General features: G+C 28.7%; 2 protein-coding genes across 3 annotated transcripts in view; one reads left to right on the top strand and one right to left on the bottom strand.

Moving 5' to 3' along the window:
• LOC107450839 (6-phosphofructo-2-kinase/fructose-2,6-bisphosphatase) overlaps positions 1 to 14,489 on the bottom strand; it is a 54,730-nt gene extending 40,241 nt beyond the window's left edge. Inside the window, exons 1-3 of one of the 2 annotated variants that reach the window (XM_016066749.5) lie at positions 13,861 to 14,489; positions 11,024 to 11,149; positions 8,105 to 8,201 (exon numbers count right to left, since the gene is read on the bottom strand). In XM_016066749.5, coding sequence (XP_015922235.1) covers positions 8,105 to 8,201; positions 11,024 to 11,149; positions 13,861 to 13,930 — 293 coding nt within the window. In that variant the 5' untranslated portion in view covers positions 13,931 to 14,489. The remainder of the gene's footprint in view (positions 1 to 8,104; positions 8,202 to 11,023; positions 11,150 to 13,860) is intronic. The other variant, XM_016066750.5, reaches the window with a different exon arrangement.
• Positions 14,490 to 14,493: 4 nt separating this feature from the next.
• Positions 14,494 to 14,966, top strand: part of LOC107450838 (uncharacterized) — a 56,972-nt gene continuing 56,499 nt past the window's right edge. Inside the window, exon 1 of the mRNA XM_043048299.3 lies at positions 14,494 to 14,731. Coding sequence (XP_042904233.2) covers positions 14,720 to 14,731 — 12 coding nt within the window. The 5' untranslated portion in view covers positions 14,494 to 14,719. The remainder of the gene's footprint in view (positions 14,732 to 14,966) is intronic.

Below are 14,966 nucleotides of genomic sequence, written 5' to 3'. Positions count from 1 at the left end.
TACATTTACTTAATTATAGTTTTTTTGTTTAATCTAACAAAATAAGTATCTTTTAAACTGCTCTGTATTTTCCATTTTAAAGATGGGTTTCAAAATGTGCACATTTCTGCAAAGATCCCCTCCTTCTCTTAATAATAAATATTTTGAGTTACTTTCTTTTTCTTTGATATAAAAGTAGTGTAAGTTTTTGTTTAATTGTTTTACATCTACTGTAAGCATTATAATTAATTATAGGAAACTATATCAAATGTTGCCTCCATGGGGTAATTATTGATCACTGGGGTAATTCCTAATCATTGTCATTTCTTTTTATAAATAGTATTAAAAATAGCTAATTGTCTTTTCTTAAATGGCAGTTCATATTTATTAAGTGGAACAACCATTAAAATATATTTTAACTGTAATCACAAAATTTGTTTATTAACTGTATACAAGACAAATGTGTTCTGATTTGCCCCATTTCTGGTTTGCCTTACCTTGCTTCTATCTTAATTTTATGTGTACATTGTTAGAATAATTTTTAAGTTTATAAATTTGCCTAATATAAATATGGTGAGAAATTATAACACTAAAAAAGATACTAAGCTTCTAGAAAGCAAAATTAGTGAATTTCTTTTTATGATTAAAAATGAAATTTCAGTGTGAGAGCTACTGTCAGAGCTGTTGACATACCTTACTTAGCTTTACACTCTCTCTTAATGAAGTTAAAAAAATCCAGCAAAAGTAACTTATGTAGGAACTCTTTCTTATATTCCAACAGAACATGAGAATGAGTTGGCTGCTTGCCTAAAATGTATGGCACGATGCAAAGATTTTTGGAAAATTTAAAGTGTTAATCTTTATTCATTGCTTTTAAAGAAATCGTTTTATTAGCTGCTTAAACATCTCTTTGGTTTATTTGTTTGATCTTGATGTCTTATTTGTTAATTACCATTGTATAATTATTTTTAAACAACCCCTTTACTATAAAAACTGGTGATCAGTAATTACTCCAGAAGTGATCAGGAATTACCCCAGAAATGATCAAGAGAAGGGGTAATTTCTGATCAATAAGAATTTAAAATCTTTTAAATTCTAATTAGATTTTCCAACAAAAGAAGGTAGCATAGGACTCATCTCATATAGTCTCAAACTTCCAGTAAATATTGAAATTCTATCTTGAATAGTTTTTTCACAAAATAGATGTTTGCATTTTTTGATCAGGAATTATCCCAGGTCACCCTATATAAGAAAATTAAAAAAAATTGTGACTTATATAATTCTCCTTCCAATAAGACCAAGAAAGTCTCCCTTCATGTCATTAGTGTAGATCAGGCTAAAACATACCGAGCTAAATTGCAAATTTCAGCAATTCCCGGCCAGAAATTGTGTTTGTCTTGCTCAGTCTCAAATTTTTTCCTTTCTTCTTTTCTTTTTCGAGGGTGGGGGGGGGGGGGGAGGGCTCAAAGAAAGAAGAAAAAAATAATTTAATAAATGATTACTTTATTTTACATATTTTTCTACCATTCACATTTTTTATATCATTTTATTATACTCTAGTTATAATTAAGGACTATAAATCATCAAACTACGAGTACTTTTAACGCATAATGATTCATAAGAAAAATATATTTTTTTTTTAAAAGTGAGTGAACGGCCCATCCAAATTTTTATATCAGATGTTAGTTTGCACTTTCAACTATCTTTGAATAAAATATTTTTGAAATTGAAGGGGGCGAGTTGCCAGAAATATTCTCCTGAAGTTACTCAACTCCGTTGATCAAAAAACTGCAAAACAGACCCATTTACTAAATAAGTAAGATACTTATTTGCAAAAAAAAGTGTTTATATGACAGATTACTTTATTCTGAACAAAATAAAAAAAAAATTATTGCTCTATCACAAATATAAGGTGAGTTACAATCATTAATAGCCTTTGATGTATGAATCAAAATGGCGGCAAATGTGCCATTTTGGCAAAAATACAAATGATTATAACTTTTAAACCCTTTAACCGATTTAAATATAATTGTTATTTTTGAAATCAGCACAAAAAATTCTATAAGTGTACAAATTTTCATCAAAATCTGAGACGGTGGGTGTCATGGCTGGATGAACTGACATGGAATGACCCAAATACATAAATTATAAATAAAAGCAATATTTTGCAGTCACATCAATAATTTAATCAGCCCTGTTACATCTTATCAACCAAATTTTATACAGAAAGCTTAATATTTAGAAACTTAGTATTATTAATCTGTAAACATTGTTATACAGGGTTTCTACTCAAATCTAGAAGAAAAAAAATTCCTGTACATATTATCAGTGGCGTAGTTTTAAGGAGGGGGTTTGGGGGACAAAATGTCCTCCAAAATTACACATTACTTGACTAATGAGTAATTATTCAGTTCGGTAAGTAAGATGTAGACATAAAAAATTTTTATTAATCATTTTTTCTTAATTTAAACATTTAGAATATATGTGTGTATATATATATATATATAGCTGTAAACTTGTACGGCCTTTGAGAAAAAAATTGCTTAGTAGTAGCAAAATTACTCCAGTTCAATGTATTAAATCTTCAATTTTGAAGCTTTAAAAACAAATATTCAACATTTCACAACAAATTAATAATTAAAGAAATATGTAAATATAATCTATTTGTTAGCTTACATAGCTCTTAAATGTTTAATAATCAAATAAATCTTTTCAAATTTACTTGTTCATTTACTACCACTTTGTAAAAACTTTTTCAGCGACCGTACCAGTTGGCAGGTGTGTACATATATATATTTACTACCACTTTGTATATATATAAGCAGAAGGCATAACCTCCTCTAATTATGCAATAAAACTACGCTACTGCATATTATGCACAATATATTAAAAGGAATCACAAACAATCACTGTCTGACTATATTAGTCTAGCTATACTAGCTAGAAAAGTTAAACTTACATAAGGAACAGCTTAATATATTCAAAGCGAATAACACTATGGTAAATGAAATAGTCTATTATAGCTGAAATATCTTCCTTAAATATCCCATAGATTACCCTTTGAGTGGTCACCACTTTTAAAAGACTGAAATGAGAAATAAAATCCCTCGTACTTTCCTAGTTTGCAAGGAAAAACTTAAAATTCCCAGCATTATCCCAGTGATTTTTTTAATTTCCTGTATATTTCAGGTTTTCCCTGTTGGAGTGTCAACTCTGTTATATTTTAGAAAATATTTGAAAAAAGAAATTTTTAAGTGAAATTTCTTTTCTCCACAAATTACTCTATTTTCAATAACTCTAATAAATAAATAACCATGTTCGAGTCAAGTCTTTACAAGAAATAATAAAATTAAATTTGTTTATTTTCAACATAAAGGTCTGCATATTGCTTAAGTAAATATAAAATTGGTTGTTTACTAGGTTTCTTGCAAGATTTTGTTTGATTTTAGCCCCAAAACTACATTATTCCTTGATCCCCCCCCTCCTCGAAAAGCAAATTCCCTGACAATTTTGGGTACTCCAGGCTTCCCTGACATGGTGGAGAAATCCTGCTAACTTTGCTCAATACATCTCTTAACTACATTATAAAGCTAGAAATACAAGTAGTAATTTATTTTTTTTAATTATAATTTTACAGTGTTGAGCATAATCTTGTATGTCTTTACAATTTAAAAACTCCTTGAAAAAGTTTTTTTTTTTTTTGCAATAACGCACCCTATTTGCACAAATTCAGAAAAGCGGACCCTGGTTGAAAGAATGCGAGTAATTTTTTCAAAATTTCACGAAAAACGGACCTTTCACAAAATGTCTGGACAGACCCCTGCTTGTGTGAGCTATAGTGGGCTAACTATATTTATCAGTTTTAATTGCTGGAAAAACTTAGAGGAACAGCTGAACATACTCACAACAAATAATGCTACAGTAAATAAAATAGTTTAGTATAGTTTGAATCATCATCATCGTTGGTCAGACAGCCCAATGCCCTCCTCTGAAGAATTCTCCAAAATGACTCACAATTTATTTTTGATCTCCAATTCTTTTCATTAATTACAAGAAAATCAGATTCCACCAAGTCAGTCCATCTCAATCGCGGCCTTCTTTCTTGTCCCAGTGGGTTTAAAAAGCAGCATCTTTTTTATTGTATTGTCATCACTCATTCGAATCATGTGGGGCATCCAATTCATTCTATTTATTTTTAGGTATTTAATAATATCGGGTTGTTTATAAATCTTTTACTGTTCAATGTTAAATCTCCTTCTCCAGTTATTGTTTTCATTTACACCACCAAGTATACTCCACAAAATCTCTCTCTCAAATATTGGGATACAATTTTCCTCCATTTTTGTCCAAGCCTCTGAAGCGTAAACTTTGTTTTTCTAGAAAGAAACCTAGATTTAATTAATCTTCTAAATCAGGGTTTCTTAACCTGTGGTTCATGAACCCCTAAGGGGTCCATGAGTTATATTTTGGGGGTCCGCTGACTACTCCTAATTTTTAAAACGTTTGGAAGCCTACCCATTGCTTGTAAAGCGAGTTATGGCAGCTATAATTCCGTTTTCTACAGTGTATCGTTGCGAAGCGGGATTTTCCACAATGGACAATTACAGTCAAATTTTTTTTTAATTTTAATGCATTCAGAATCCCTCAAAACTCCCAGAAAACATTTCATTACTTTTCTAAGAAAACTATTTATTTAGTTATTTTCAATCAAAAAACGCTTACTTTCGTTTTCGCCTGAAACGGGGAGTCACGTGATTATGCACGAACTGACGTCACACGTGTCCATCTGCCATTCACTTACAATAGCTGTGCTGTGAAAACCAATACGTTCTAGCTTTCGTTTGAATTTTCGAATTAAATCCAACTATTTTAGATGGTCTAAAGCTATCTGTATAAAAAATTGCACCTCAATATCGCTTAATAAAAATGTGGATTTGATATAACGTATTTTTATAATATTATAAATTTCAATGGTACCCACTAAAACATTGTTAATACTAGACGAAATTTTCTAGCTCGGAATATTTAAGATTTTTTAGTTCAATAAAAAAAGTGCATGGTATTGCTCATAAATGATGCGTTATAAATACAAAATAACTTCGTTTTTTCATTTTTTAACTATGATCTTAATTTTAATGTATACTTCAAGTTCATTTGGAAGATTTATTTTCATCTTAAGTGAAAGAAATGTTGGATCAATTTCTTATGTAGAATAAATAGATTTAGATTTTAAAATGTAGGACAGCTTAAGTTATTGATAATTTTTATCTATTTATTCTAGCGTGAATTCAAAGCATGTAATTGTCTTCATAGCAGTATATATATATATATATATATATATATATATATATATATATATATATATATATATATTCCTGCAGATTTTATTAACTTTACTTTAATTGCCTTAATCTATGTTATAAGAGTATTTGAAATCAAGCATATGCATTTATTTAGTTCTTTATTGCAGAAATAGGAATAAAATTTTTTAAATGCATATAAAAATAATTTTTAGCCATAGCAAAGTTCCTATTTACTCAAAGAATAAAAATATTGAGAAAAAATATCAACATTACTGTTTATTTTTTAATTATTTAATAAATAATAAAGAATGTGCATTAGAATTTCTTTCCATTTTGTGTAAGTTAATTTTTTATTTTTGTTCTCTAGCTTTAGTGAAACAAAACCTTCCACCTTAATGATATTCGCTGAAATTTTGTGGATAAATGAGTTAACTAGGCGCGGATAAAAGAGAAATTAAGTGAAATTTTAAGTATAACTAGATTATGGTGATGATGGTCAGATATATTTCAATGGACTAGATTCTTGAAAGTGTTGATACGTTTTCGGCTATACCGTATGCATAACCTGAGATTTTTTTAAAACTATTTTAATAAATTTTTTTAATTAAAAATGTATAATGTATTAAATTTACCTTTTCAGAATTCTTCATTGCAAGCACTGACAAATAGCTTGCAAGAATAAGGAGAGAGATTAACAATAACCATACTTTATTAATACTATATTGCAGAAAAAGGAATTAAAATTTATAAATTTAAAAATAAAAATAATTTCGAACTGTAACGGAATTCCTATTTAAGCTAGAAATAATAAATATAAGCGTTAATGTATATTTAAATATTTAATACATAGTGAAACAAAAAAAAAGATGACATAAACTGCATTAGTAAATATTTACTTAAAAAGAAAATCCTTCAACTCTAGTAATAAATAAATAAATTAAAGAAGCAACATTAAATTACATTATTTGAATTTTTGATCATTAACACATAGATTGTAACGATGATGGACTGATATTTTTCAATGGACTAGATTTATGAAAATACTGATTTGTTTTAATGCAATAACGAATTATAAAATCATCCATCCTATATGAAAATGTATAAAATTTCTATGCAATCTGCGACTTACTTTAATTAAGTAATTAGGTTGTAATGAAGCATTATTTTAATTTAAAAGTAAGTGGAATAAAATAGTATTTTCTATGAACCACCACTGATTTCAGCCGAAAAGAAATGTTGATTCGCTGTAAAGAGTTACATAATCATTTCTTCAGATATTTTAATGATAAATAACAACGTTTGAAGTTTTAAAATCTTTCTTTCATTTTGCACACATTCTCAGAACCGTAAATTTAATTCACAAAATTTTTACTGATAATTTACAAAGGATGTTCATATGATATACGTGATATCAAAACTAAAAGAGCATTGAAATAGCCTTAGCGGATGGAGACGGCACGTTTCCCTTCGGCACATTTGACGTCATAACCAATCAGGGATCGTTTTTGATTGCATCACTTACGGAGGCTTTTTGGGGCAATTTAAATGTTTAATAACTAAATAAATTAACATTTGCCGAAAAAAACAATCAGATTTTCGGTTTCAGGAGAGAATTTCCAATAAGTTAGGTATGAAAATAAAAAAAATTATGATATGCTGTAATTGTCCATTGTGACAATAAAAACATAACATCAAAATCGATTGAATGTTGAACATGATATGCCCGTTTGCTTTGTTGAAAACCATCCCCCAATTCAATTTGTTAAGTAAGGAAAAGCAGCAGCAACCTTCACATTAAAAATTTTAATTTAAAAAATTTTGTGTACTATTGAAATAATAAAATTAAATGTTTTCTAACAATTGACGTTTTTTGCAATTATTTTTTTCACAGGGAGGTGGTCCGAGATTTCTTAAAAATTTTTAAAAGGGGTCCATTATATCAAAAAGGTTAAAGAACACTGTTCTAAATAGATAGAGTTGGTTTTTTATTTCAGGAGTCATTATGTTGTGTATAGTTGGAATACCATCCTTAAATATCCCAAAGATTACACTTTGAGTGGTCACCATTTTTTAAAAGACGAAATTCCCTGTATTTTCCCAGTTTGTGAAGAAAAAATACCTGCGTTTTTCTGTTATTTCAGGTGATTTTTAAATTTCCTGCGTTCAAATTTATATTTCCTGTATCCAATTATTATTTTTAAACACGTAATGTTGCTTATTAAGCTATAACTAAAAAAAAATAAACTTTTTCAGCAAGATTATGAATTATTAGGTTCGGTCAGAATGGTGTCTAATTTTATTTAACAAGAAAATTATTAAATGCTGAAGAGTCTACTATTAAAGAAAAAATACTATGCTTTTCAGAAAGAATACACTTATTGACTACTGAAGAGTGGATTACTAAAACCGTCATAAGAAATTCTCTTCCCCAAAAGTAGATGAGAGCGTTCTACACGCTAACAAATACTGCTGTCTTCAAAACAATGTTTTCAAAGCTGAACATTCTTAAATAATTCCATAGTAAATGAAATAGTTTAGTATAGCGCAAAAATCATTCATAAATACTCCATAGATTGCAATTTGAGTAATCACCATTTTTTAAAAGACAAAAATAAGAAACAAAATTCCCTGCTTTTTCCCCAGTTTGTAAAGAAAAACTCAAAATTCCCTGCTATTTTAGGTCCCTGTATTTCTCAGGTTTTCCCTGTGGAGTGGCAACAATGAATTAATATAGCATTTTATAAAAGTTCTACTGCTAATTCTCAATGTATATAACTAAATCAATTTGAATTGCATATCATTAAAAATGAATGTGCTCATACCCTCTTATATCCATTGCTTCTTTATTGTTGGGATTAAAAAATTCATGATTCTTGTATGCTTCAGTAGCTTTTCTTCTGTACTCTCCAACATTAAAAACTAGGAAAATAAATTTTTATATATATATATCTACATATATAAGTTCAAAATGAAGAATAAAACACAGAAAAATTATAGACATAAGAAAAAAAAAGGGGGGGAAATAATAAGTAAAAAAATAACAAACAACAGTTTTTAAAAAAAAAAGGATGAAATTTTATTTAAAAAACCGGAAAAAAAGATATAATCTTTTCATCAACCCACACGATTATATCCGCAAAACAGAGTGCTTTCTGATATTGTATCAATAAAGCCAAAGCAAAATATATTAATACAATAGTGTGAGGAGCACTCAAATTTTTTTTTAATAAAAATTACTACAAATAAAATAGAACACAAAAAGTAAAAATAACATGTAAAAACAGAAAATAAAATAAAATGAAAAAACAATAAAAATGGACTATAAAGCGAGTAGCGAAATCAGATCAACTTACATGGACCGGAAAATTTTCAAGAATGATTTAAAAATGTTTTCGCAGAAAGATTGCCAGATTACAAAATATGAAAACAAAAGCGCAAATTGAGTGTAACAAGAGGGTTTTAAAGTGTCCTTCTTACTGCACTGCTGAAGTGATTTGTTATTCTGTGCATTGATTTGTTAGTTACCAAGGATGAGCCCAAAATGGATGTGTGCAATGTAATATTATAGTGTCTAATTTTAAAAACTGACCATAGAAAGTTTTAGAAAATAGATGTTTATTTAAGAAAAAATATAAAATAGAAAAGAGAAACATAAATTGCCTGTTTTGCAAATAATTTTAGCCACGGATTTGCACGAAATGGATTAGCACATGGAAAAATTAGATAAATTATCAAAGAAAAAAATTTTAATAGATAATTTTAACACGGATTTGCCCTATATATATATATATATATATATATATATATATATATATATATATATATATATATATATATATATATATATATATAGAGAGAGAGAGAGAGAGAGAGAGAGAGAGAGAGAGAGAGAGAGAGAGAGAGGTGATTGTGAGCCCAAGTCAGAATTCCGGAAATTTTCTTGAGTTTAAAAAAAAATAAATAAAAAAAAAATAAACAGTTTAAATTTAAAAATTAGAAAAAAATTTATACAAGGTTTTTTCCTTTTTCTCAATATTTCTTAGTTTACTTACAATACATTTAAATTTTTACACATACCTATGATGACCTGGAGAAGTAATTAAAATTTACAAATATGTCTTTCTTTCTTGAGTTTATGATTATAGCAACTATTTACTGATAAAAAATGAATATTGATCATGAATATAAGCTTATAAAGTATCTTTCTGGCTCGCCCTTACAAACAAATAAAATAAACTGTGTTTTTAAGTTCCATCTTCGAAAATTTGATTTCCGGAATCTTCTGTGATCAATGATTTTTTGAAACATCTGGACCTCCGATCTCCAGAAACTTCCGGATCACTGTTAGCGAAAAATCCGGATTTTTCCCCGAGCACAATCAGCCCTGGAGAGAGAGAGTGAGAGAGAGCACAAAAAGGGATAAAAAGAGAAAAACAACTGCAAGTATATAGAACTCATAAAATAAGTTAAAAATACAGAGGAGACATGGAAAATATTAAAGATTAATGAAAAGAGAAAAAGTAAAATATTTATTTCTACATATAGATTAAAAGGCTAAAATTATGAAAAGATATAATCTCTTCATCAGATCACACAATTATATCCACAAAAAGGAGTAACTCTCTAATATTGCATCAATTTTGTTGAGTGCTCCTCACACTATTGTATTTCTATATTTTGCTTTGGCTAGATCGATACAATATTAGTGAGCACTCCTTTTTGCGGTCATAATCATGTGAGCTCATGTTTTTGTTCTCTCGCTTTTTAATATATATTGAAATATTTTATTTTTATAACTTCTCTTTTTCTCCTTTCATTAATCTTTAATATTTTTCATGTTTTCTCTCTCTATATATATATACATATAGATAGATATACACTTTACGTGTAAAAAAGAGAGGAAATTGGATATTATAAACTTTTTATGTCGACTGATTTTTTTCTTCTTCATTTCTTTGTAATAATTTCGAAATTTCTAATTCAAAATAAATACATATACCTATTTTTAAAACCATCTATATCCAGGAACATCTAGTGTATCTAACACTACAAAAATATAATTCTAACTCACTAGTATATAAGACATGTTAACTCGATTCTATGGTGAGGCACCTTTTGATAGATGGCGGTAGACCTGGTCAATAACTACTATCCCCATAGCTATGATTATTTAAAATAAAACAGGCAGGGGCCGACTTAGCCTAATGGGGGCTTGGGGAATGTCCATCATGCTGAATGGAGTTTTCTGATTGTTAAATTTGTCATCTAGCTACAAAAAATTTACATCCTTGCTGACATTAGGTTGGAATTCAGCTAAATTTTCACAATTACGATAGCTCACTCGAGCCAATCTGGAGCTCGTATTTTTGTAAACATAACCTATTTTGCGATATGTAAAAATACATGCTTTTGATTGGCAAAATTTGTCTATCGTAATTGTGACAAATTTAGCTGAATTTCACCCTAGAAAGCCATGAATTTATGAAATATAGATTCTTTGTGTTCATATGATAGATTGATGGAGAGCTAACATAAAATAGATGGATTTTGCACTATACTGATATTTCGTTTAAAAAAATTCATTAAACAAGGAAACGTAAAATAAACTTTCCATTCGATTTGGGGGCTTCCTCTGATGTGGGGGCCTGAGACAACTGCCCCACATGCCCCTGCCTTAGTATGGCTCTGAAAACAGATATCCTTGCATTTATTAACAATAGAGTATAATGAACAAAACAAACCTTTGGTGTTTATTCCAATCCAGTTGAGATAGCGAGCAAGTTTTCGTGCAATATAAGTCTTTCCACGAGCAGGCAAACCCACCATAGCAATCACGTGCGGCACATTAACATAATTTGCACACATTCCTATCCAAAACAGATTAGAAAAAACAGTAACCAATATAAATGCTAAACTCAAATGTGCAATATATATATATATATATATATATATATTGCCATAAACATAATGCAATATAAGTATTGGATGACAGCGTCTCATGAAAATAGCATACCCAATATTACCATATGGCACATTAACATAATTTGCACACATTCCTATCCAAAACAGATTAGAAAAAACAGTAAGCAATATAAATGCTAAACTCAAATGTGCAATATATATATATATATATATATATATATATATATATATATATATATATTGCCATAAACATAATGCAATGTTTATGGCAATATGTTTATGGCATTATGACATGATGACAGCGTCTCATGAAAATAGCATACCTGCCAACATATACTTTTTTTTTTTAATTGAACATGTAATAATTTTTTATTCGAATATTATGGGTGATATTCCAGCATTTCCTTGGGGGGGGGGGGAGAGCCACACACTAATTATTTCCTTCCTCACATTTTGTAAGCAATTATCAAAGTGGATTTAGTCAAGAAGTTGAAATTTCCTTCTAAATTTATCAGCGACTTGAAAAATATATGATATCATAATATTTTCACAGTCTACTGAATTCGGCAATGAGGAGAGGACTTTCCTTCCAGTTCTAGAAATTTCTCTGTAAGTACCTCTGAATCTGATCAAGTCTAGTTTTTTTTTTTTTTCTAAAAATATATTCTTTGTATTGAATGCAACATACTGAGATAAATCATTACAAGAATATTTATAAATATCCATCAATATTTAAATATTTTAGTGGTTAAAAGAAGGAATATAGTTTTAACATATATTCTTTGTATTAAATGCAACATACTGAGATAAATCATTACAAGAATATTTATAAATATCCATTAATATTTAAATATTTTAGTGGTTAAAAGAAGGAATATAGTTTTAACATATATTCTTTGTATTGAATGCAACATACTGAGATAAATCATTACAAGAATATTTATAAATATCCATCAATATTTAAATATTTTAGTGGTTAAAACAAGGAATATAGTTTCAACATATATTCTTTGTATTGAATGCAACATACTGAGATAAATCATTACAAGAATATTTATAAATATCCATCAATATTTAAATATTTTAGTGGTTAAAACAAGGAATATAGTTTCAACATATATTCTTTGTATTGAATGCAACATACTGAGATAAATCATTACAAGAATATTTATGAATATCCATCAATATTTAAATATTTTAGTGGTATATAATACAAGGAATATAGTTTTAACATATATTCTTTGTATTGACTGCAACATACCTACTGAGATAATAAATTGCAAGAATATTTTTAAATACCCATTAATATTTTAGTGGCCATTTGCTTTGGTTTTCATGAAGGTCAAATTGACTCGTTGAAACTTGGCCTGACATTATGCGGAGTAGAATTGAAAAAGATAAAGTTCAATTTTCTTCAAACTCCAATTTTCTTTAATCTCTACAAACACAGCTTTGGTTCAGGTTACTTCTAGGTTTGGTTCTAGGGTGTGGTTAAAAAGCTTTATAGTTGACTCCAAACCAAAAATTGTTGATTTAAGTTAATGGCAGAACAAAAAATTTAAATTATTAACTATGAGAATGCAACTGGCAACTAATAAATCTGACTAAGGCTATTTCTAACTGTCTAATTCTTGAACATAAAATAAATTAAAGGAATATCTTCCAAGCAATAAGTTGTAGGGAAGATTTCGGTATCATGATCTGTGGCAGAATAATCGCCAAGTCATGGCAATTTTCGGGCAGCAGCCCGTGAGAAACTAAAAAAACATCACAGAAAGGGACCAACTCAAACCATATAGCTCGTAGTCATTTCCGGGAAAACATCTACATATTTTTCTAGAAATATTTGAAAGTTTAAAATCTAAATGGGACTTTGGCGATTGTTGTTGGCATGACAGATCACGATATGGAAATATCCCCAATTTGTTTAGTTAGCGGTTGTCCTAATTGAGATTTCTTTTTCTTTTCAATTTCTTGTGTGCTACTGCTTTGGGGTACGGAAACTTGGCGGATTTTCTGATAGGTATATGGAAATATTTTCACGTTCAAAAGAAAACTTTAACATTCCCTTCCTTAGAACTTTCTGGAAATATTTCCGTATCGTGATTTGTCGCACTAATTACAATCACCAAATAGATTTTAAACTTGCAAAATTTTTTTAAAAAAAAAACATGCAGATGTTTGCCGAAGGGCGGTTATGAGTTATACCTTTCGAGTTTGTCCCTTTCTACGATGTTTGTTTTTAGTTTATAGTGGGCTACAGCTCGGAAGTTGCCATAACTTGGCGATTATTTTGCCATAGATCAGGATACAGATATCTCCACAACTTTATAAATAATAGAATTTAAAAAGTAGTAAACTTCTTCAATTTGTAGATTTATCAATAACATTACCAAGAAAGTTTTAATAATGCCAAGAGTACACTGTATAGTAAACTGAATTTTCAAACACTGATCCAGCTTTACATGGATGTAAATATTTATTATTACGAAAATATAGTAATTGCTTTGAATTTTGCGACGAATAAAGAAGGGGGAATTTTGGCCACCAGATATACAGTAATGAGAAATCGTCTGGAAATCAAAACCAATTAAATTAAACTTATTTAGAATATAAAATTTTTATTTCAAAGAAAATAAATACATTTTTTTCATACCTGGGTCAAAAGATACAGATGATCGACTCCATAGGGGATGAGCTTTAACTATATCCCAGTCGATATGCATGGTTAAAAACAGTGAGAGTAATTTGATAAACAAAATTCTGTAAAAAAAATAAACGAATTTTTTTACTTGATTAAGAACATTTCAAATAGTAACTTAATAATTCTTTCCCTAGTCGGAAGAAATCAAAATCCAAACTTAACATAAATAACAGAAAAGATTTGTTTATTTAATTTCATTGAGTATGTCAGAAAATATTGTAGGGACAGCAATTTTGAACTTTTTCGACTTTAGCATCTTTTTTCATTTGAGAATCATTTAGTTTCATTTGAACTGGCTGAAATATTTACGAACTTTAATTTTCACAATGGCAAACGCATCTAACGTAAAAAAACGCTCGAAATGCTTCTTTTTGTAGTATAATTCAACTGCCAATAGTAATATAAAATTAGCTCTCTCTCTCCTTTATTAGGGTTGTTTAGGGCTCGTTTAAATTTTTTTTCCAACAAAAACGTTGTATTAAAAAAAAAATTTAATACATTTTAAAACAAATGCCAGAAAATCTCTTGAGATCCACCATGGTGATCGGTGCAATGCAAGCTCCACTCTACTTTCAACCTACAAGCAGTCCTTTATATTTCTTTTGGCCATGTCCGGCACAAGCTAAATCAAATTTAGCGCAAAATTTAAACAAAATGTATTATAAATGACACTATTATATCTCAGTTTTTAGAGTGATTAATTTTAAACAATTATGCTATGGAATATTTTCTAAATCCAAAAGTCATTTAATTCAAGCATAAAGTATCTTGTTGCAGATTTTTTTTGGAATAAAAATCATGCAATTCCAACATGAGCTCTGAGGTAGTACTTAAAGTCACTTATTATATTGACGATTACAGATAGGCAAACAGCTTACTAATTTTTATTATCAAATACTCATAAGTATAACTTGGGGATTTTCTATAAAACAAAAATAAATGTGAAAATAGTTATTTTTTTTTAAACAGTAGATGAGAAAAGCTTGAAACTGTCTGGTGTTATGTTAAATTTAATTTTTTTTAAAAATTAAGCTATTATTATAATTTTATATGCAAAA

Source organism: Parasteatoda tepidariorum, chromosome 10 (assembly GCF_982258835.1).
Source record: "Parasteatoda tepidariorum strain Cologne lab strain chromosome 10, Ptep-v5.0, whole genome shotgun sequence".
NCBI classification, from domain to species: Eukaryota; Metazoa; Arthropoda; class Arachnida; order Araneae; family Theridiidae; genus Parasteatoda; species Parasteatoda tepidariorum.
This window is presented reverse-complemented; position numbering and strand designations above follow the sequence as displayed.